This window comes from Lissotriton vulgaris, chromosome 8 (assembly GCF_964263255.1).
Source record: "Lissotriton vulgaris chromosome 8, aLisVul1.2, whole genome shotgun sequence".
Classification (NCBI taxonomy): Eukaryota; Metazoa; Chordata; class Amphibia; order Caudata; family Salamandridae; genus Lissotriton; species Lissotriton vulgaris.
The window spans coordinates 741,338,852-741,364,168 of record NC_141696.1 but is presented as its reverse complement, the minus strand read 5'-3'; the positions used below and the strand labels follow the sequence as shown (position 1 = coordinate 741,364,168).

Genomic DNA, 25,317 nt, shown 5'->3' with positions numbered 1-25,317 from the left:
TGCACGTATATAATAGGTAGCCTGCCTAGTGTAGACTTCTGTTGTTCATCTGGGTTCTTTAAATTCAACAGTCAGGAAACAGCGAAGAAGGCCCTGCAAGGGCGAATATATTGTTTTATTACTATCACAGTAATTACCGCAAAACATTTGCTGCTGCTTTGCTGTCACAGTCCATTGGTAGTTTGATACTCCTGCGGCTCGGTTTATGGGAAAGCTAATGTAATTAAAAGAGAGGTTTATATTGTCACCACCCACAATGTATTCATTTAATGTAATTTGTTAAAGTCTCTCTTATTGCCTTGAGGGTTTGTTAAGAAACAATTGTATCAAAATATAAAACAAACCTCATATTTTCCTTAATATTATAAATCCGAGACTTATTTAACAATTAAAGAAAATGTGTGTTCTCAAATGCATTTTATTTTTTGCTTTTTTGTGTTACCTACCAAACAGGCAATATTTCGACAATAGTAAATTATCAACACCAAATTTCCCCAGTCCAGTTAAATGTGCAACCCCCCCCCCCCCCATACACATACTCACACACACACACACTTTCATTAAAATCGTAATCAATCTCTCTGTATATAGGATAACAGCGTTATGCTTGTTACAGCATTATTTCTTCACTATAGGCTACATTGAACATGACTAACTATGTTCAGCACCATTTATTCCCTGGTCTCTTGATGATCACCCAGACTCATTTCTCAAGGATGCCCCTCCACTCTCGGTCTTTTTATGCAAAGCAATTTCTTAAAGTTTTCCCACAGATATTGCAGGATAATGCTCCATCACTTCTGAAACGCCTTCCCTTTGAGCCCGAGCTCTGTGTGTCATCTTCTCCATACCCAACGGCCACCAAGTGCCATCCATACAGCTTCTGTCAGCAGTATCATGGACTCCAACATTGGTTGTTTCAGTGCGAACAATAAATGGGATACAATGTTGCCCCTCCGGGTAAACAGAGGTTATACTTCCTTGGATGGACTTCTAACCAATATCACCTGTGAGCATTCGGCTATACACAAACTGTGTATTTCTTTGATAGCATTAAGTCATAGTCCCAAAAGGGATGCGGTTTTATATCATATGCACCAGCGTCGCATCTTCTCCACATGTACTCCAACACAGGAAACCACCATGGTGCACTATTCGTCCCAGTTTATCAGGGTTTTAGGACCATAAATACACAAATGTATATACTGTCTCTCGCCGCCTCACTTATATAGCCACACTAGTGGCCATTTTTTGTATAATATTACACTGCTTGGCTTCCAGGGCTATCCCCAATTCCTTTTCCTGGGCCTTCTGAAAAGGTACCTTTGCGGGTTTCCTAGGGCTACACTAAATGGCCTAAAGCATGACACAATACGCTTCTCATCATCATAGTTTAGGAGATATTTATCAAAGGGGGTTAATGCTTGTGTTGCACCTTCTCTAGTTTGAGGGTGTAGGATCCAGTGTCATACTGGACTGTATCTATAGCGCTCCGACTCTAAGAGCCCGAATTCCTCTTCCATCTGCTCAAAAAGCCTGATCGCTCCAGCACGTAAAACATCCTGCAGTATTTTGCTTTCCCCTTCAACACAGCTATAGAAGCACTGTCTATCTCTGCCTGGTTTAAACTCCATTTCTTCATAGTGGTTTGAAGGATGTGAGGTCAAGCCTAAATGCACTGCCAGTGCATCCCAAACTTTAAAGGTGGAACTTGTTACGGGTCGAATGTACAGCAGTGGATTACGAAAAGAGATTTTATTATAATACTTCTGTACCTAACCACTAAACAATCATTTAGGTTTACCAAATGTAATCATTCACACATGCAAAAAGGAAATTAAACTGTGAAATCTTTTGAAAATCAGCACCTTTGTCAGCCCACAAAAAAAAAGAAAGAAAAATGTGTACACCCCTAAGATTTAAGACTACAAATTTCACTAGGAGTGTTTTGGCAATAAGATATAAGACTACATACTTCACTAGGAGTGACTTTGGCCATAAATTTCTGTTTGGTGCGTTGTTTTGGAACTTTATTACTTAAACTTATTGTTATTTATGTTAGATCTCACTGATCCAGCGTGCATGCGCTGTCAGCGAGACATTTAGTAACTGGCTTTTTGGAAGTGCTTCCAAAGCAGTGACCAGCTTACTCTCACGCGCAAAAGCACACACGATCTCTCACTTTCACACACACGCGTGCGCTCACACCTCCCATTTGCATGAGGCACCTTATGCAGCCCCACCACTAGATGGTGCCACAGGCCATGTTTTCTCCTTATTAATAATTTGGGACCGCCATCAGCACTCAGAATTTGTCGTCAACGAACGCTTCATGGTCTCTGTTTCATGCACAAACACTTGCAGCCTGCTTTCAGGCCGCTGGAGTTATGCAGCAATGGAGGCCAAAATTATGTTGCAGTGTTGACTAAATGATGCAACAATAAAAAGGCTGCAGCGTAATGCAGTGCACTTTATGATACTTTATTATTTTGACATATTTATACATACTAACAGCCTCTGCAAAGCTTTTGCCTCATTAGTACCTGTGTAACATACAAATGCAGCACTGGGAAAAGTGACCAGTCAACCTTTGCAAAGGGCCCTACACTTCACAGCAACATAAATCACATTTCTTTTAGTAATTTTTGTTCCATTTGACCTACAAAATTGTTTTGGGTCAAATCGTTAGATTATGCAGCAGATTATATATTATGTGGCAAATGTGATACAGCCATAGTTACGTGGAAAACATTTTTCCACTTAACTTAATTTTGTACCAGCATTGTAGTTGATCAATTTATAAGTTCCCCAAACCCAGAAAGTCGAGTTTGGGCACAATTTGCATTTTAAAAGCAGTCCTACAACACAGGGCTACTTTTAAACTGACCTCTTCAGCAGTGTGCACACGTAAGTGCAGAAAGGGCTGCTGGCCTCTAAACTGCCATGCCCTATTATATTACAGGGACTTAAAGGTAGTTCTAACCCCCCTGCCCTATTATGTACTAGGGCCTTATAGGAGGGGTCATGCCAATCATAGGGGTAGCCTAACCCATAGTGCACCCTAGTGTATGTAGGTGTTTTCACAGTATCTTTAAGTGTCTCTTTCAGAATTGCACTGGCCCTGTGCCTGTTCAGGCAGAGGCCAGGGTCAGTCAGAGTCCGGTACCACCAGTACCAGTCAGCAAAACATTGGGGAGTGCCCAAGGCACAGGATGGCTTTGCAACACTAAAGAAGCACAAACTCAGAATTTAAAACATAACACCATGGTTGGTGGGTTCTCTTTAATAATCAGAATTGATTTACATCCTAATGAACCCATTTTCCAACATTAGGATAAGGAAAGACTCGGAAAAAATCATAACGTTCTAATCTATAACTTGCAGTTTTCATGCAGCTCTTTGATGACGTTTAATAGCTCACTGTTCAAAGTTAGGATTTTAACTTATAAAATGCAAATACCAAATGAATCTCTCCGACAAAAGCAGTAACTCACTGACCTATTTACATGATATGCATTTTGTGATCTGCGTGGTACACATTCTTTGCGGCAGGCATGTTACCCCACTGTGGCTACCTTACCAAGAGTCAAAACTAACACTAGACAAACCTCCGATCTCTCTCAATAAAGAACATTAATCACCAAAGTTATCTTCACATTTGTATTGTTGCCTGAAAATTGCTGGAGACCAGGAATGCAGGAGCAGGTACTTTTCAAACCATAAGGCACTTGCAAACATGACGCCCCCAACCTAAGTCAGCGACCTTTGTTTGCTTGGTGCATTAAGATGCAAGATTCATATACATTTTTTTAAACATTTGGTCTGATTACTATATGAATGTAAATAATAAAGCATACATGCAAACTGTGACAACATGCCTGCTTTTCTTAATATTTCACTTCGAAAGTATGCGATTGTATTTGTTTAATGGGCTGTGATTTGTATAGGGTCACTGGAAAGTCCACAAGGTGTCCCTGTCCCCCCCAGAATTTAGTGTCTCCTACGCCCCTGTTTATGACTGTGGTGTTCTTTCTTTCCTCTGAGGCTGTACACAATTGATCCGGTGTCCCAGAGACCGCCAAGCGCCTCTGCCATGGAAAAGAGACAGCATAAAGAAAGGAAGTGGACGTATGAGGGATTAATTCCGTCCACAAAACAACTGCGCACAATTTGGCCCATGGCCCCGGGGGGCGCCTCAGCCTCTATTGAGTGGATGGGAGACTATTAGCAACTCAAAGGCCCAGGTTATTTATTTATTTATTGCTTAAATGGCTTGCGATTGCTGCCTGCATTTAAAGCACCACCTGGGAGCAGGGATGACAGTGTCATGTTACGTAGAAAATAAAAACGCAAGTTATTTTAAAACTGTTATTAACATGTTGCTAGCGCCATATAATCTTTACCAACACATAGCTTGCCATTAACCTCTGGCATCTACATAGTAGAGACAAATCTAAGATATTAATCAAAGGAAGTACGGGGCGTTATTTTTAATGATTATGTGCTCTTTCAAGGTCACTAATATAATCACACGTGCATTGTTCTTGGTGAGACAGACTTCCAGGGGCGTCCATTCTTTCAGTTCAGAAAATGACACTATTGTTGTGTCAATAAATGGGCGTTCTCATCTGTCTCGAGATGGGGAATCTGACATCGACCACTGCAGCTCCAAAAGGACTAGAAGGATGGTGCTCTGTGTTGATATATTTTTATTATGCAATCAACAGAACTTCACACTTTTATTCCCCATTTTATTTTATGATTATTCCAAATAGAAATATAAAATTATCTTTTTGATTATATGCTAAACAGCTTTAACTTATCTCTATTTTCTTACACACAATAATTGGTAATATGGCCAGCTTGTTAGGTCGAGCCTAGCACCACCTCTGCACCAGCGCAACACTACCTCCACATCACTGCACCACCAATGCAGCACCCTCAGCATTCGCGCATCACCTCAGCACAGCACCAACTCAGCATCCCTCAGCACAACCTGAGCACCATCTGATCACCAGAAAAGCATCCCCACCTCAACATCATGTCATCATCACCACTGTACCTCTTCAGCATCAGCACACCACCACACCACCTCCTCATCAGTGCAGCACCACCAGCGCACAACCACCTCAGCACCAGTGCAGCACCACCCTCTCGGCACCAGCGCAGCACCACCTCATCATCATCAGCACCTCACCATCTCAGCATCACCTCCGTATCAGTGTACTACAACCAGCACAGACATCAGTGCAACACCAGCGCAGCCCCATCGAAGCAGCAATTCAGCACCAATGCAGCCCTTCAGCATCAGCGCAGCACCACCTCAGCATTATCTCAGCATCACTTAGCACCATCTGAGCACCACCTGAGGACCAGTGCAGCAACACCAACTCTGCATGACTCAGCACAACACCATCACTCTGCATCACCTGAGCATCACCTCCGCACCAGCAACATCACCTCAACACCACCTCAGTCGGCCCTTGGAATCTGTTGATTGTCCCCTGGTGTCCGTCTGCTGCTCATGTTTGTAATTCAGGTACTATTTCCTAGCATCCACCCATAACGGTGTTTATGTATCCCCCCCATAGAAAAAACTATAAGAAGCAAGTATTAGAACAGACCAGTTGCCAGCAATGCAAGAATAACACACTAGAAGACACTTTTTATGTTCTATTTTTTAATAGGATCGTTCAGTTGTACATAGTGTGTTCTTGGTTATATATAAGATAACAAAGGCTTATAACACTTTTTTATTATAATTTTTAAACATGCTGCACAGCGGCAACACTGTTCTACAACATAGTTTAAAGACATTGATAAAGCCAATTGACTAAACACTCAGAGACCTATTGGCTATGCCAATGCTTGTTTCTACTGTAACGGAACGCACCTAGCATTCCCAAAGAGCCAGACTTCTCCCATGGTCCATGCTACTTGAGGGTGAGAATACGTCCCTAAAAATCATACCTTCGGCCTTCAAGAAGTATTTCTAAGATGGAATAACAATTTTGAAGTGGCAACAAATGTCCATTGCGTGGAAATAATGGAAATTAGCCACTCTAAGAACATAAACATAAGACCCTGGCTTAAAAGGCACAATTCCTTTCATCTCGGCAGCTTGTACCTAACCATATTTTACAACTTACAGTAATCACCTCTCTGGCCTCTATTAACTTCACAGTGGAATAATACACACCCAATTTCGCCAGTTTATATTGTTTGAAACCTCACACAATGTCTGCCATTTTTAAATTTAGTGCATAATAAATACAAGCATAATACGTGTATATACTATATAACATTTCATACGGATAATTAAAAGCAAAGAACGTTTTCATTTTACAAAAGAGACATCTAATCTATCTCTTACTTTACCTAAAAATCCCTTTTCTATGCTTTGTTTATATGGATATGTGTGCGATCTGAAGTCTTTTATTTTTGATCCTAATTCCCTGGTAGGATGAAAGGAAATAACTGTTCTCTCACGCAGAGCGCCCTGCCAGCACTGAAGACAGATATATTGTCGGGCACAGTAAGGGTGCCACGCCAGCTTCTGAAGGTTTGTAAGCCTTCTACAACAGGATAGTTTTATAATAGCTTCATGTTATCCCCTACATTTCGCATAACGTCCAGTCACGTTAAATGCATTTTTAGGGCTCGCCTTACAATGTGCAAGCATTGAGCGAGACTATAGGCGCTTAAACAAGGTTTACCTAAGGTTTACCTAGACTGGCGATTTGATGCTGTGCCCGTGCGCTTTTAGGTCAATGCGCAAGCGCATTGACCTAAAATGCGCGTGCACATCATCAAATCGCCATCTGTTCCCCAGTAGCACTCCTCCCACTCCTTTGAAGTGAAGCTTAGCTTCACTTCAAAGGCCCCTGCTTCATCGCCGCTCTCCCAGCTCCGCCCCCTGCTACGGCCGTGTCGCATTTCTTCTCCCCCCTCCCCACAGCAATGCCCTCCGTCTTGTTCAATAGGCAGAGTACATCTCCGAGGCAGGAGCTTCTCCTGAACCTTCACTAGAGTTCACTGCAGTGTGTCTGCACGTCTCAGATGCAGGCATAGTGCCAGCTAATCTTCGCATGAATTTAATGTACAGTCTTCAAAGCAGTGTGTCTGCACACCCGTAGGCGGCTCTAGCATTGATCTAATAAATAATTCTGGCCCTCAAGGTCTAACTCGCCACATCAATGCCTGAGATGTGTGAACTTCATTCAATAGAGACTGGAGTTCCCTCCCTCCAGCAGACCCCCGAACCCCCCCGGAATCCGTAATGACTCGGACGGGAAGAAATATGGTGACAGCCAGCAAAGGAAATCATATTGAGAAAAGAAAATTTAAAAAAACACTAACACAATAAAGGAACCTGCAGCACTAACCAGAGCTGCCAGCATACCACTAACTATAGCAATGTATTTTTTTAAATAAAGTTTTATATACCATCACCTCGCCAAGGGATGCGTCCCATAACACGATGACCACGCCACGACTGACGTCATACATACATGACATAGAAATATCTCCCTCATAGGCTCAAAGCAAAGATAACACACTTCCCATGTCACGCCCACGTGCGGTAGCTTGCTACCCATAGTGTTAGAGACTGAGAGCTCTACCAACGCCACACTACCGTGCAATACACCAAGTTCTCACTCGCCGAGCCCGTAGAAGATTTGGCCGCTATAAATGAAACCAACATCAACAGATCGGCCTTGGGGCCAGGCAGACTGCAGAAACAGGATCCATCGCATGTTAGCTTTCATCATTTCCTTGCCTAGAGTGAATGCCTGGTTTGATGAGGCGTGCGCCAGGTGCTACATAAATTATGTCACTATCATTATTATAGTTATTAGAGTACGGAGGCAAGAGCAGCCTGTGAACATGAAGATGCCAAAGACAATGGTCAGAATAATTAAATCAGCCGAACCCAGATAAGTCCCAGGGCCATCGTCGGGAGGCCGCTGCAGCTTGAACCACCCATTGCCCCTCCCAGCGATGCTAATGACAGTGGCAGCACAACTAAACAGTCAGGCTCCAAGAAGTGTGACAATTCACACTGTTCCAGGCCCGGGCGGCAGGTATTAGACATTAGAAATAATAAACAACTGTTGCTGAGCTCATCTCTAAATGCGACACATAGCGCCACAAGTGCCGAGCCTAGGAATCCACCAGCTCAAATTAAGCACTATTCAGATGTCAATACTAAAAAAAGATGTCAAATATGGTCAGACAGTCAATGCAGCCAATCAGCCTGAGTAAGAACTCCTGTCTACAGCATGAAATAAATACAACCAGTTTTACATGTAATTCAAACAGGTAAAAAAAAAATACATTAGAATTCCCTCTTAGGTTCAAAATCTATGCACATTCATACTGCACTACTGGCTCTTTTCAAAAGCAGCAGTTACTTCAACAGGGCACTCCGAGTTCAGAACATTCTGATACGTTTTACTTCACGTTGTCTTTTAGTACTGTTCTATATTGCACCATTTCTATAGCACTTTCCCACATCTTCGTGAGGACCCAAAGTGCTTTATCAGCCGTGGGTCAGGGGATCTGATTTTTCGTACCTCCTAATAAGACACTTACATCATACATATGTGTGGTACAACATTATTCTGCTGGACAGTTTCTTATTGGACAAATTTGCTTAGAAATTTGCAGAGGTCGAGAGGGGACACATTGAGCGCGGAATTTGTTTTGTGTGAACATATTCATTGGTTCCCCCCTCCCTGCCTCCAATCAGTGGTTAATCCCTCGGCTTCCTGCCAGCCCCCTCCTCCCAGGAACAAGGAGCAGGTGAGGGACTCCGGTCCAAGCCAGGAAGGCTCGCACAGTGTGGACGACCCTCGTTTTCTTTCTTTTTAGGTCTCAGGTAAACCACAGATGTGGCCTAACGACCAGAGCTGCCATCTAAGTCACGTAAATACAAAACATGTTGCATTACAAATGCTATAGGTGTCACATTCGCGAAAGTTATAACTATTGGCATTGTAAATGGCAAAGCTATCAATTTAGCTATTTTAAAAACCAACACATAAATAAAATATTTGTCATTTACAAGACCAATAGCTCCAACTTTTCTAATGCGAGACCTATTGCATTTCCAATGCTTGTTTATTCAACCTATCATCACTGAACTAAAATGAAATTACGTGGCTGTTTCCCTTATGTTACATTTACAGGGTTAGTGTTAATTATTCTGGCGATTTATTTAGTGTCTTAAACAGAGGCAAAAAACTGTTTACATCTACCCTTTCACCATCTGTCCACTGATGGCCAGGCAGTTCTGTTAATACGCATTGTTCAGTTACTTTCAGTAGCTGAAATGACAACTGGTTCTTAAGCCACCTGGTGTAACAGCCGCACACGACGCCTTTTTTTGTGTGAGGGTGCCTTGGCACGTTATGACATTATGCGGTGACGTAACTTGCAAGAAAAGCGTACTCCGGGCATTGGCGGTGGCGTACAGGTGAGTTCTCAACAAGCACAATGAATTTAAATAGAGTTCCCATGCTCAGCTTTCACTATACAGAGGGACAACAATCCCTGACGAAGTATGTCTTATGTTTGTGCCTTAACAAGGACGGTTTTAAAAGTGCAATTTAGCTCAGGACACTGGCAAGATACTATTGATCTTGATAAATTTTTCATTTAGTGTTTGACTGCATCGGGTGCCTTCTCATTCCGCCCATGGAGCCGGAATTGTCCTTATGCTACGATATGTTAGGTCCTAGGTTGCGTTATCTAAAATCGCATTTGCAGTCCTATCTTCTCGCCTGTCTAAAAATTGATTTGCATCTTCTGGATTGCAGTAGGACACGAAGTTTAATAGATGCTATTGACAAATATTTTTCACGCAATTTGTGTGTTTGTGTGACTAAAACGCGTGTCATTTTATCTTTTATCACTAGGAACAACCTGTGGCTCTTTAGGAAGCTGGTGCAAGTATGTGTGTGTGTCAGTGGTATCTTTGGATCATTGTTCCCTTCCCTCGAGGATAGATGCACCTTAGGAAGGGTTGTTCTATCCGGAATAACATATGTCCTGATGGAGAAAACATGTTGATGGATGGCTGTATGATTAAGCTTCCACTACATTCTACTGTATGTTTAAAATCTTACTAGGGACACCCGATTAAACTAAATTAAGGTGTTCCTGTAGAAAAGTAGATACAGTTAGATATCTATACATGTCTAATATGAGAGATATCACTCAATAGGTTAAGCCCACTATGACGAATAAGCAGCCCTGAGTGTGAACAGGTACCAATGACGAAGGATGCCAGAAAATGTGAGAGAGGGTTCTAAGTCCAAATTATACTATTAGGGCTTGTCACACAAACAAGCCTTGTGGATTCACTGTACTCTATGTTTTAGACAGGGCTTTCTTGCCTTTTACTGAGTGCCCAAAGAATCCTAAACACAAATATTGGAGCCTGGTAACAATGTAATCCAGGGAGTCAGATTAAGCAGATTTAAAATAGGTGAAGCCTAGAACTGGATCTGTTCCGAGCTTGTACAGGAATAACAACATTACTGCACCTTTGTTGACACTAGCCAAGTGTTATGGTGTGGACTTGACCATAAAGCAACTGGCCTACTAAAACATCCAGAGCGTGAGGCTGCAGCATATCTGGTACTGAATTTGAAGGATTTAAACTTTCAAGATGGCTCTACCAACCATCCACAATCCTATGTTCCCATTTTCAAGATAGAGAGAGCTTCTTGGAGGACCTGAAAATAAGCACAGAGAATAAGGTTCTCTGGGCACAGTTACAATGCAAATAACCTAAACACATGCTCTCATCCCAGTTAAGTGGCTGAGAAAATGTTATGTCAATTGAATTCATAGACTTAAATCGACATAATTCGATAATTTATGGCAAAACAAAGCACAAACTAAATAGGCTCAATTGTTGATAATAATCTAGAGGTATTTTCAAGGCTGTGGTATTGGCTCATGCTCTTTGATCTATATCCCTGAAAAAGCTGGGGGGGGAGGGGCACACAACCTCTCTCTCCCTCACTCCATCTCTTTCTCCCCCAAACATGCTACATGCTACTGGGTCAGTCAAGACAACAGAAGATTGCACGTTGTATCTTAGTAATCACACCGGGGCTGTCCATGTAGGCATTAATTGTTTTTTGAACAGGGATCCTAACGACCTGAACTCAACCAGAGAAACAAATGTATCCAGACACTGCAGGTACAAAGCCTGAATCCCACTTTTGTTGAATTTCAGAATATTCAGTTTCCCTATGGGTGATCTCCTTTGACATTACATATCTGTCTGGCACACGTAAGAGATCCGAACCTTTATCGGTGTTTACTGAAAGTAAAGATGGTGCCAATATAGCACTTTTCCTGACAAACAATCCAGAGTAGTGAGTATGAACATTAGATCTTTACTGGATCCATATGCTAGCACAAAAAGGAGGAAATACACATATGAAAAGTGATTACAAGGTACTTTTTAATGGGGAAATATGTATTTTACACTGCACAGAACATTATGACGCAAAACCATTATACAAACACCACATCTAATAAAATCCATTAATACAAATCTAATCCTGTCTCATAGAAAAACTAGTATAACTTTCTCCATTGTGTATTTGTTACTCTATTTTTCTTCAAACTTTTCTGCATTTTCACACCATGCCTAGGGCTCACAGACTAGATTAATGTTTGTCATCTCCCAATGCTTTAATACTTTGGGTCTAACTTATAAAGATTTTTTTGTTTTTTAGGTCAGTGCTGTATTTGTTTTACCTTTGCCAAGCCTTTTCTAGTAACAAAATCTTCATCAGAAATAGTTCTTTTATTGCATATAATTCAATTAGAATTCTGAATTCTGTCAAACGCCAGACGGTGCTGATAATTTACCACTGTTAACTTCTGTATCACTCAAAATGTATTTTAAGGGGAAGAAACACTCAGTTCACAATGTCTTTATGGTATCTTCTACATCAACACTTATCTTTGTCTTTAAAGTCATCGAGGTTTGATTATGCACACTAGGTGAGCTTAAGTGTAATCAGTTCTGATGTGTGTACTACTGAGTAAATTACTAGGCATAAACCTGCATTGAATTCCCGATTTTGTGGCGTCTCCCACTGACCACCTGTTTTGAGCAGAGGCTTCTGTGATGGGTAGTGGTGGAGGGGTGTTTTCAGTGGGGAGCAAGTTTAGGGTTCAAGTCAAAAGGTGGGGAGGGGTCAGTGAGGAGCGCGGGGAAGGTTAGTGGGGAGGATCCGTGGGGAGGGATATATGGGAAGGGGATGGGTCAGTGGGGAAGAGAATGGGTCAGTGGGGAAGGGGATGGGTCAGTGAGGAGGAGGGGATGAGACGGGGAGGGGTCAATGGGAAGGGGAGGGGTCAGTGGGGAGGATGGGAAGAGCAGGAGAGGATGGGAAGAGAAGGCGAGGATGGGAAGGGGGGTCAGTGGGAAGGGGAGGGGTTAGAGGGGAGGGAAGGGGGAAGGTGAAGAAATGTTTTGGGAAGTGGAAGTATTGCATTGCAAAAAAAAAAAAAGAGACCAAGAGTGATTGAGGGATGGTGCCTGGCTGCAGCCAAAGCCTAAAGGGATTTTACAAGTCAGTTTTTCTAGCCAGTATATATTGTGCCCGGATGTTCCCACACCTGGGAAAACTGGGTGCAAAAACACTGGGACGTTTGTGACAGGGCAGCATGGACTGCCATAGGGTACATACCACTGCCAGACTCTTACCGAGGGCCTACACCTGTGAAATGAGCAGAGAAGAGTGGCTGGATTCTTGAGTAACATGGGAGGGAATGTGTGACACCAGTGTGTGAACTAACACAGGGATTTTAACCTGATTTTAACCTGTTTGTTCCAGTTTTGTCAATCAGTGTTTAACAACCACAGAGTGCAATATCTGGTAACCTTTTTTAAACATTGGCACGTTTGTAAACCAGCATCAGGGATAATGGTAGTGGTGTAACGAAACTTGAGGGGACCCCCTGCAATGTACATGGAGGTACCCTCCACCAGTGTCAGTTAGGAGCTCTTAGGGCAGGGTACAGTACTGAGGGGCCGCTGAAGCCCCTGAAACTCGCCCCCTTTCCCGCAATGCAAGGGCTGCAGGGCCTTTGCTACGCCACTGGATATTGGGTGAAATGTCGATTCCTTCCTACAACGGCTACTCAACACACTACATGGTTACGCTGAAGAGAACTATCTAGAAGTTAACATTGACAGAACTAAAACTCTGACAATTGATGGAAAAAAACGGTCCAATTTCTGGTGGCTTGGAAAAAACGCAATTGCAAGATGCGACGTTTATAAGTACCTTGGTGTCATGATTGATAAGGGGGGCTAATTTGTGAAACAGCTTAAGACCATCAAAAGGAAAGGAATGACGACTGCGACAACGCTAAGGCAGCTTAAAACAAAACTGACAGGACCAACATTCGCCCGACTTCTTCATGTTACACAAGCAGAAATTCCATCATCAGTTACATATGGCAGCGGGGTACTGAGAGGCAGGGACGCTTCATTGCTGGATACCACCTTGGCAAAAGCATATAGAGTAATCCTAAACCTCCCGCCATACACCTCGCCAGGACACAGATTCGGCTCGAGTGTGGTCTAACAAAGCAACTCCTTGCAAGGCTCGGCTCGTACATCAAGTGCTGGCACAAAATTAAAAACACTGCCAGGAATACGTTGAACCACCAGCTCTGGCAGGAACTGCGCAGCACATCCACCTCGCTGGCTAAAGCATACCTGGAGGAATCACTGGCCATCACTGGACTAGCCCACCTATGGGAAATTACAACAACGCACTTGCACTTTGAGCACATTGTAAATAAGGTTATAAAGAAACTTTCTCTTACATAAGACAAAGCCGTCTTTGCACACAGAAGCCACGCATGGATGACTCTGTGCAGCTGCAAATCATTTGGGTCACAGGCATACTTTTAAATGAGGTACTATATGAAGTCTAAAGAAGCCTTTCTAAAACACAAGTTAGGAATCCTACCAGCCATACCTCATCTTCCACCATGGCTGAGAAAACACTACGGGAACTTATGCCGGCTATGCGGAGATGGAAACAAGGACATTGAACATATAATATGCTCCTGCATTAAGCTAAAAGAGGGAAGGATAGGCCTCTTAAAAACTAATTTTAATGAACGAGGCATACGTACCCGAAGAAAAGAGGTACTTGCATGCTTTAACCTAAGGGACCCACAATTAAATAGGAAGCTTGTTAAATTCCTGCTTCTAGTAGCATCTATATTTACAACAAGGGGTGGTGAGGGACAGAGTCTCTGAATTAAGCAGAAAACTCTCACCCAGTCAAGAGATCAGGGCTAGATCCAACACCGTTTTTTAGCTCACTGCACCATCCCAGTTTCAGAACCTGGCTGTATGCAAATTAGTCTGTTCCTGTCCCAGTGCATGATGGGAACAGGGCAAACCAAACTACAAAAGCCAATTCTTACACTGGGAAGGAAACAAGCTCCCGGGGACCGGTTTCTGGCATTAAAGCCGTCTTCGGCCCGGTTTGCTTGAATCCTGATGGTGCAATGAGCAAGGGACTCATGTCTGAGTATACCCTTCCACGCTTAGGGTGGACAAAAATATTTACAACAAGGGGTGGTGAGGGACAGAGTCTCTGAATTAAGCAGAAAACTCTCACCCAGTCAAGAGATCAGGGCTAGATCCAACACCGTTTTTTAGCTCACTGCACCATCCCAGTTTCAGAACCTGGCTGTATGCAAATTAGTCTGTTCCTGTCACGTGGAAGGGTATACTCAGATGTGAGTCCCTAGCTCATTGCACCATCAGGATTCAAGCAAGCCGGGCCGAAGACGGCTGAAATGCCAGAAACCGGTCCCCGGTAGCTTGTTTCCTTCCCAGTATAAGAATTGGCTTGGTAGTTTGGTCTGCCCTGTTCCCATGATGCACTGGGCCAGGGTCAGACTAATTTGCATATAGCCATGTTCTGAGCTGGGATGGTGCAGTGAGCTAAAAAACAGTGATGGATCAAGCCCTGATCTTTGGACTGGGTAAGAGTGGTCTGCTTAATTCAGACACTCTGTTCATCACCACCCCCTTTTCTGAATCATTTTTGTCCACCATAAACGTGGAAGGGTATACTCAGATGTGAGTCCCTAGCTCATTGCACCATCAGGATTCAAGCAAGCCGGGCCGAAGACGGCTGAAATGCCAGAAACCGGTCCCCGGTAGCTTGTTTCCTTCCCAGTATAAGAATTGGCTTGGTAGTTTGGTCTGCCCTGTTCCCATGATGCACTGGGCCAGGGTCAGACTAATTTGCATATAGCCATGTTCTGAGCTGGGATGGTGCAGTGAGCTAAAAAACGGTGATGGATCAAGCCCTGATCTTTGGACTGGGTAAGAGTGGTCTGCTTAATTCAGACACTCTGTTCATCACCACCCCCTTTTCTGAATCTAGTAGCATCTAAGCAAGGACCAGCTCTACTGTAACTTGTGTATAGACTCCAGAGGCTCTGAGCGAAATGAACTAAGGACACTTCGCACTTTCAAATTACTCACACATTTTTTAATATATAAGAATTTTAACAGTGTTCCAATCAAAAAGTCAATTAACCAAATGTTTATTCAGAATGCATTTTTGTAATGGTTTTAATTAATCAAAAACAATAAATTTTACTTACTTGCTTACTTCCTACCTAATGAGTAAACACAACTGAATCTGCATTAAGGAGCCGCAAGATGTCTGGATTCATATAAGCTGGCTTTTACTAGAATTCATAGGTTTACAAACAGTTACCGTCAACCCTTCATCAGACTTCCATAATAGTCTGAAAAACTCTGAAAGTTCATGAACTAGAATGAGACAGACATGCTACACCACTCTAACCTCAAAATAATGTAAACTAGCAGTTAGGAAAAATACTTATACTGTGAAAAAAATATGAAACATTTGATGCCAATGCAATGCAATTTAACAAAATCGGAAGATGGGAAAACAATAAATTCACGATGGATCATTTTTACTGTACCTGGCTTTTATTGGAAAATTCTGACTTATATCTCGCATTATCTTTAGGGCTTCATATGAAGGGACTGAGAGAATTTTCGAAGCTGCTTGAAAACTTAAATCTGAAAGAAAAAATAAACATTTAAGTTCAGACTTGAAAATCAGCGGTGTTAGAAACTAATCACTTTGAATAAAGACTTCTTCCACATTGCTGTCAAACTGAGAGACTACTTTGTGCAACCATATGGAAAATAACTGTAGTCAGTGCTCTATCAGAAACAGCAAAATAAATGTTATCTCCTATTCTAATGTAGCCTAGAGCTGTCTGAGGCCAATTTGCTAACTGTGATATTTGAAAACAGCTTTTAACAAGCATTTACAATGCAACGGTTTCGCCTTTGGAAAAGTTTGAGCTATTGCCATTGTAAATGACAAAATTTGTATTTATGTGTTGGTTTTGAAAACAGATAATGGCATTGTCAATTTCATTGCCAATAGCTCTAACTTTTCCAAAGGCGAAACCGTTGCATTGTAAATGCTTGTTTTGTTATTGTCAGCCAGCAAAGTTGTGACCAAAAAAATAAAAAGAGGGTGCCATAAAAATAGCTTGCGAGATTAAAGCAGGTTTAAAACACTAATAGAATGTAAATGATCTTCAACTGCGGGATCTACTATTGTTCTGCTCACAATTTCAAAGTGCAGCAAAAGCACAGCATTACGCTTGGTTTACCTAGAAATTACAGCGAGGTGAAGGCCAAGATAATTTTTTGCTTCGTATTTATCCAAAAGTTTGAATACATCAAAAGACGGTAATTACAAGCCAAACAGTAAATGCAAAGCCAAATTTTGAAGTGTTTTGCCAGAAACTTACTGAAATCAAAACTTTTAGCAACAAAACGGTACAGTGTGCTTAGGAGCCAATATGAGGAAGAGATAGCTCATTGGTCTAGTTTCTAAAAGCACAGAGCAGGAATGGGATGTATTTCAGTCATGCAGAATCTTAATATAGCCTGGATACTAACTGTGCAACAAGCTGTATGGCACAGTCCACACAGCTCACATCCCCAGTACAAAGATTTTAAGACTATGAATAAGCACATTAGAACCACAACTATTTACAACCAACTATGCACTAAAAATATAATTACTGTAGGGAAAGAAAGTGCCTCATGAATAATAGTTGACATTTCCATCTACTACAAGTCAAGCACTCAATCCTCATCGCAATATTTTGTTTCTATTGAGAGGATGTACACAGACCAACTCAAAATGCATCAGATCTGTGGCCAATTGGCAACAATAACACACACATAGCCATATAAAAAAGCATTAGAAACTATATGGTTTTCAATTAAGTGTCCCGGCGCATCCTCCAGTCGGGAAAGAATTGTTCAGTTATTTTCAGCTTTCACGTTCTAACTGTTCCTTGTCGAAATAATCTCTCAAGTCGGCATTCCAAAGAAGGCCTACAATACCAAGCGGAACTATTTAGCAGATATATATGTTGAACTGAAGGCCAGCTCAACACGTCTCTTGCCGTCTGCCCAACTAAGATTGAAACACGATGTGCTGGTGAACTGTGCACTAAATTCTCTGTGAAAATTAAGAACCGTCGTTTTCTGTAAGCAGTTTTTAAAAACCTCACTGGGAGCACTTCCCAACGCTCCTGATCTGCTGCTTCAGAAATACGTCACCAGTGAATCGCTGCTTCAGGACACTCAGTCCAATGCCTCGCCTCCTCTTTGCAAGCCCCGAGGATTCCTGGGCAAACCTGAGTTTTAAAAGTATTGAACACTCCTTGCCACAGGAATGCCACAGGAACGCTGCACATCCGCAGCACATGCAGGCACTTGGTTAGTTCTGTATTCTTCCTTGGGAACGCTGCCTATCTTGTAGCACTCACTAATCAGGTTAGGGAGTTACCATATGCGATTAGCAGGACACATTAGAACATGAATCTGTACCCAGTATTAACTCATGACCTGCCAATTATCTTTACTACGGTCTCGTCTGTAGGTCTACGTTTCTTAGTGTGTGAAATATGCGGGTTATGAATTTTTCCTTACCTTGCAGTGCGACTTTGTGAATGACCTCCAGTGAGGTGGACTGCCTGCGTTCTACAGTTAATGCCCTTTGGATTTACAAACAGCATTCAATGAGGAGAAAGCTGTCACAGGTCTAGAAGGCCTAATGCACATCGTGAGTAATCAATGTAATATGCATAAAACACACACCAATGTCCGAAGAGTGACAGGGGTCTTAGCTGGTCTTGTACATCATATATAAACTACCACAGTGATGTAACTCATCAAACAGCATGTTATAAATGATTTCTAGAGTGCCCGCGCACTGCAGAGTCCTGAAATGTCAATGTGTGTTTATAATGACTTAAAGGCTGTGTTTGTTATTTCTAGAATGACAACAGAAGGGGAGGTAACGGGCATCAAGCAGACAGCACATTACCTAATTGCCCCTATAGCAGGCTGTGTTTAATAGCTTCTACTGTAGAAAAGATGCGAGTGCGGTGTGTCATCCTGTTCCAGTCAATCACACGGATAGAAACACTGGGATGTGAACTCTCATGAGGTCCTGGAACCAGGTAGGGTGTTATTGAGCCTGGTATTATCCCAGACACTTGTTAGACAACATATAAGGAAACAAAAATGGGACATTTGCCAGCACACCGACCGGTTGGGGTGTATTCAGTACCCCTTGCTTTGAAAAGACATAGCTAGCTCAAAGTATTGACTTCAGATGGCTAGGGTGTCAGCTTACACACAAGAGAAGAGATGGTATACACCTCATATCAATTCATACTGTGACAGGAGCTGGTGCAAGGACCACGCAAGAATAAAATAAACAGGTGGATTCAGTAAGGTCTGTCATTACTCATGCTATTTTCAGAGATCGTTGGTATAATGCACGCTACGAACTCAACCATATTTGGGAGTTTAAATAAGTGCTGCTGAAAAGATGCTTTCTTTGAGCAGACAGCCAGCAGACACCAACTCAGTATGTCAAGTAAGGAGATCGTCCACAATCCATGTTTTCTCAAAACTAGGCCTCCATACAGAGGCACCTTTCATTCAGAAGTACCACTAGGAATGAACTGTAGACGAGCCACATGATGTAATAATATCGTACACAAAGTGTTACTGGCCAGTCGGTGTCTAAGTGGACAGAAGAGTGAGCACGGCGTCACCTAGCAGATACTCACATTCACATATACATGCATTTATCAAAACTAATTGTATCTAGAACACAAGGTGTGCATGTACATGAGCACCTTAATTTGACATCCCCAACCACAAAACCTCGACGTATACAGCAGGGTTTTAAGCCTATGGTGAGAAATGTTCGTCCGGTTACTTAGTTGTCCTTTATTGACCTGTTAGCCCTCGAATCAAAATCGGGGGATGCCAGAATAGCGTCAATAATCCCGTTGATCTTCAAATTGTCGTTGATCGGATAGAGCATAGTTCTGCACTTGCCTATATTTTGGAAATGACAGTCCGGAACTGATACTGAGAGGGGCAGTAAACTATAGATACGAAAACAAAACTGGATAAACTACTCACACATCGCCTACTGAGTTTACATGTTAAAGAGGGCTAGAGAGGACGTACAATTATACGGAGTTGAAGTGCCTTACAAGCCTCCTCTCACAATGCACAGTACATGCACAAGGCCCCCTCACCTCGGAGCTGCGGCAGTGGGGAGAGCTCCACCACACTGCCCTGACTGCGGAACTGCGACGAGCCTCGGGAGCGCTTCTGGCGCTGCGCCTTGCGCAGATTTGCGCGTGAATCCGTCCACCTTCTCCGATGCAGAGATAGCCGACATGGCTGCGGCTATGCTAACGGCTCAGTCACCGGCAGGGGGCGGCGCTCAAAAGCTGCTGTCCGCCCCGTTCTCTCGGTCACTTCTCGTCCCGCACATGCCGCGGGGTACGTTCATGTCCGCCCAAAGGCTGCTGGCTCTGGCACCCTGTAACCTCCTGAACCGACAACAATTGTCAATGCGGAGTGGCCCACTCCCCGGGCGTCCGCTCCTGTCCTCTCCCGTTAATCCCGACCCCTTGCCCAATTCGCAACCACCACAGACCGGGCCCAGCGCTCGAGCACACCCCCAACCGACAACACTTCGAGCAGAGCCCGCGATGTAGACAGAGAGCGGACTAGAGCCTTGTCTGCAGTCACTGCTCTCCCCTGCGAAGGCGCCATCTTTAACGAGTCAATGATCGACAGCAGACGGAAACAAACATTGTATTAAATCAAATGTAAACTTCAATTAACTAGTTATATTCACGTATATAACGATTCAACGTTTATACATTTTAAAAGGTTCCACATTTTTAAAATAGATACCTGCCACTTATCAAAGCATGTTGATGTGTACACATTATCTAAATTCTGTTTGCTAAACGATGTTCTGTTTTTTAGCAACTACTGTTGCGCATTTCCAGTCACGTTCTGACATGCACGCCTAGTATTCACAGTTCTGACACCACTCTACAGCAAGCACCTTTGATAATGCTTCCCTTTTCTAGATCGACTGATGAAACTCCGAAGTAGGCTGTACCATGTCCTTTTCGAGAGTGACGCGCCGAGCAGCCAATCCATTCAGCTCAACCTGGAGGTTAACAGCATCAAAACAAGTCAGGTCCCGGGCCGGCAAGCCAATCACAGCGCGGCCCGGGGAATGACATCACGGGGTGTCCCGGGCCGGCAGCCAATCACAGCGCGGCCCGGGACAAAGGGGCGGGGCTTAAAAAAGCCAGAGAAACGCCCCCGAATCGCGTTTTCCTGAGAAAGCGTGATTGACAGCCTCTGTCTCCCAATGGCTAGCGTCCATTTATGGAGCTAGCCAATTGGAAACAGAGGCGGTCCGAACATCCCTACTGAAGACAAAAGTTTTCGAACTGGGAGGGGCACTGCGTGCCCCTCGCCAGGTCAAAACCTAAAAATGGTTTTAACCACTTGTTGTTAATATGTGTGATTATTGTCTAATTGTGTTATGTCACTGTACCTGAAATTGTAAAACAGGTTTAATATTATGTAAATATCCTAATGAAAAAAATCCAAATGTATAGTGCGCAGCCTACTACTGGCAAATTTGGTTTCCAATCTTTAAGTGAAGTATCATACTCTTCCATCTCATGCACAATGGACAATGATGTTGTGCATAAATGTGTATTGTTAAAAAAAAAAGTGTCATTCCTGTAATTACAACCCAAGCAAAATGAACATAGGAATACAAAACCAACTAGGTTTGTATAGAAAGCCCTCACTCACCAACCTAGTTGGAGACATGCTTCATCATAGGGCCCCAACGGGAGAGGCCAAATGCCTCCTCAATGTGCTACAACGCCAGATTTACTGCGAAGCAGGTTTTTTCGTGAAGAGACAGGTGAGTTAGTGGGTGGTGTTAAAGTTAAGAATTTCAAAGTTGTATCACAAAAAGATTTTTATTGGTTTATCAATTAGACATATTAACAACTATGTGTAGGAAGAAGGCAAAATAGATTGTTTGGCTGCTTCCTTCTAATTATAATAGGGTCGACATGCTTCTGCCATGAATGGTGTAAATTTACCAGGCATTCTTCAGGACTAAAAGTGGACTAGACCTCGGCGGTATGGGCGCGCTAAGGCCCACCCTGACCTGAGGGCGTGTGTGTGAAAAAATTGTGTAAAAAGTGCAAGAAAAGGAAACATCTTTTCAAAGGTAGCCTCAATCTCAGAGGAACCAAAATGCACCTGAAAAGGAAAGCGACAGACACACAGATAGAAAAAGACAAAACAGACAATTAGCTATTATTCTCTACTCAAGAGCACGTCTACTGTCTATCTTTTCTCGTGGTTCATATTGCGCTCGGGTTGTTAAAACCACCGTCTCATTGTTTAGCAGTATTGTTGACACCAAGACGATGTGAAAGTGGCTGGCCTCGATAATTTAACCAAGGTCTGTGAATCTAAACAATACCAGGGGTACACTGTAAAAATTACATGCACGTCGCCGAGAGAGGGTTTGGCGATACAATGCGTGGTCCAATGTGGAACATCTCATCACCAAAGAGACGGGTGCCATCGAAGGGAATGTCCATCAAAGTATTCTGGCCATCTACAGAAAAGCCAGTCGTCCTCAACCAGGCATGACGATGTATCGCCACCATTGTGGAAATCGCCCTACCCAGCAAATCAGCGGTATCAAGACCACAACATATAGTGAACTTGGCCACATCGCTCCCCTCCATAAGAGCTCGAGAGGGAACTGTCCGAGCCTCCTCTGGACACTGAGGTAGCACCTGCTCAACCGCATCGCATACAGAATGGGAATAGCGGCCAAAGAGACAGGCAGTGTTCACAGACCGCAGTCCAGAACTTGCAGAAGAATACATCTTCTTGCCAAACTGCTCCAATTTCTAGGATTCCTTGTCTGGTGGAGCAGAAGGAAACGCACTCGGGGACGTGGAGGCCTGAACCACCAAACTTTCAGGTGTGGGGTGCTGGGGGAGGAAGGCAGGGTCGCCTGGAGCCGGGCAATGACGTCCACCCACACCCTTATGCACAGGAGCCCCTGTGTTGGGCTGGGACCAAGTACCCAAAAGCACATCAGAAAGTGCCTCATTAAACGGCAACAGCGGTTCTGTAGAAGAAGAAGCTGGCCGAAGCACTTCAGTCAGTAGGTTTGTCCTGACAGCCACTGTAGGGAGCTCGAGGTCAAGAACCTCGGCCGCCCTACGTAGTACCCTGGAAAAGGAACCACTCTCCTCCATAGTAGCTGTTGGGGATGAACCAGGCGCCGGAATGTAATACGGGCCACCAGCCTCTGCCTCCTCATCCCAGTCGGGGATGGACTCGCACTGAGCTGTGAGAGGCTCTTCAAACCCTTCCCAATCCTCCTCTTCTTGCACAAGGGGACGAGGACATGGGTGAAGAAAAGGGTAAAAGTCCACCATTGGCATTGGGATTGGTGCCGGAAGACATCCTTCTGGCACCGTGCCAATGTCGGAAAAGAAGTCGACACCGGCATCGGTCGCTGGCACCGCCGGCATCAGCGACGACGATGTCAGTGGTGGCCGTATGGGGTCCACCGGCATGGAGGCCTCTGGGCGTCGACGACGTCGGGCCGGAGCCGGCGACGTCAAGGAACGCGGAACAGTGGGGCAATCCGAAGGGGCTGCACGCGCAAAAGATACGTGCCATTGCACATACGAAATCTTGCAATTCGGCTGGAGTTGCCGACGGACCCGGAAAAGGTGGGTAAGCCAGCAGTAACTGCTCAGGCTCCGGTAGAGCAACAGGGGCGGTGCCACCTACCCCCTCAGCCGCGTCCCGCAACCGGCGAGGGGATGACATAGAGCGACGATGCTTCTTCTACTTTTTGTGCTTCGCCTTACCTGACTCCGAGTGTGAAGACTTCGAATGATGTTGCTTGGTCCGCGATTGGGCCCTCGACCTCCCACGAGACGAGGACCTGGAATGACGTGGGGCCGACTCCCGGGTCTCCAGCCACTTTCAGGACCGCTCCCGCAAAATTTTCGGGGCCATGGCTCGGCAGTGGGAACACGACTCGGTGTCATGGTCATGCCCTAGGCAGAAGAGACACTCACGGTGCGGATCCGTCAGCGACATCGTGCACGGACAGGTCTCGCAAAGCTTGAAACCAGACATCCATATGCACCAGGAGTAAGTTTTACTTACAATTTAATCAAACAAACACTTTAGTCAACAAGTTGACGGGGTACCGCTCTCTCCGGATCTGCGCTTGCTGGCGCGGAAAAAGAAAGAACTGACGTAAGCGCGTCTAAGTAGCTCCAGAGACGTAATCTCGGCGAATACGGCGCCAACGACGCTCGCAGAGCCATACAACGACGCCTATCGATACACAGGGGTACTGCTGATGAAAGCTTTACGGATCCAGTCTGACGCCTGAGGATATTCTAAGGTAAGGAATCTATCACTAACGTGTCTCTTTCAGATCATCTGTGATATCTGCAGGTAAGTACTTTTAACCCATAGCATATCCTCTTTAATGGTTTCTCTGGGGAACTAAATAGCTCTGGTCTTCCCAGATAAAAGGCAGTCCTTTTCACGTAGCTTAGCCAGGGGATACTACTTGCTAGGTTAAGAGTTAAGCAATCGCAAATAATTTTGAGGTTCATCCCAAGCTCCGGATTTATCCAAATACCTATCTATGTAAATAAAGGTGCCATTCCTACTAGATCTGATATGAAACCTGGACCAGTTTTGTGATGGATAATATAAGTAGATGTTGATTGTGGCACGGATAGAACTTTTCTTAGGAATTTATTTTCCACTATTTGGATATCTATAGCTTCTCTGTATCCCCAAAGTTCAGAATCATAATTTACTATAGCTATGCATTTGGCCCTTTGATGTTTAACATAGAATGCATTGTCTTAGAACCCACTCTACTTGCAAATTCAAGGACTGCAGTGGTGGATCTGGCCACTGCATTTCTTTTTGCTTTAATTTGTTGGACCCATGTACCCTTTTCATCAAATAACACCCCTAGGTATAGAAACAACGTCACCCGTGGTATTACATTCCCTTCACAATAATGAGTTTTACATATCCTGGGCTTTACACCCATGATCATGGTGTGGGATTTAGAAAAATTGACATCCAGATCCAGTGACTTCATAAACTCTGCAAAGGTTGTTAAAAGATGTAGGCAAATCTCCGTTTTAGCTAGTAGGGCAGCATCGTCCACATATAAGAGAGCCAGAATTAACCGCTCTCCTACACGGGGAATATAAATACTCACACCCACTAAAACTAAATCAAGATTATTGATGTATAGGGTAAATAAAAGTGGAGCTAGGATGCAACCCTGCCTAACTCTATAATAATACGAATGCTTCCTGAGAGGTTACCCTTATGGGCAAATCTCACTGTGGCTGTATGATCCTGATGCAAATCCGCCAATAGTTTTACAATATTTTCATTCACACCAAACTTTAAAAATAAGTGACATAATTTGGATCTATTTACACGGCAAAGGCCGAAGAAAGATCCATAAAGGCCAAATGAAGTGACCCTTTCTTCGCGATCGTGTATTTTCCAGATAATAAATCAAATTTAGTCACTGGTCCGTGGTTCCTCTTCCTTTCCTGAACCCATACTGTAAAGCTGAAAGGATGTTAGCGTTATTTAGCCACTCAGTGAGTTTGCCTAAAACCACTCTGCCTAAAACCTTCACAGCAGAATCTATCAATGAGATTGGCCTATAACATCGCGGATTTTCTCTATTCCCCTTTTTAAAAACCGGGGCTATAACTGATAGTGAC

At 43.6% G+C, this 25,317-nt stretch overlaps 1 protein-coding gene across 1 annotated transcript in view; it reads right to left on the bottom strand.

Annotated features, from left to right (window-relative positions):
* The window catches only part of UGGT2 (UDP-glucose glycoprotein glucosyltransferase 2), a 1,432,652-nt gene that overhangs the window by 1,013,596 nt on the left and 393,739 nt on the right, over nucleotides 1–25,317 (bottom strand). Inside the window, exon 9 of the mRNA XM_086936163.1 lies at nucleotides 16,027–16,126. Coding sequence (XP_086792289.1) covers nucleotides 16,027–16,126 — 100 coding nt within the window. The remainder of the gene's footprint in view (nucleotides 1–16,026; nucleotides 16,127–25,317) is intronic.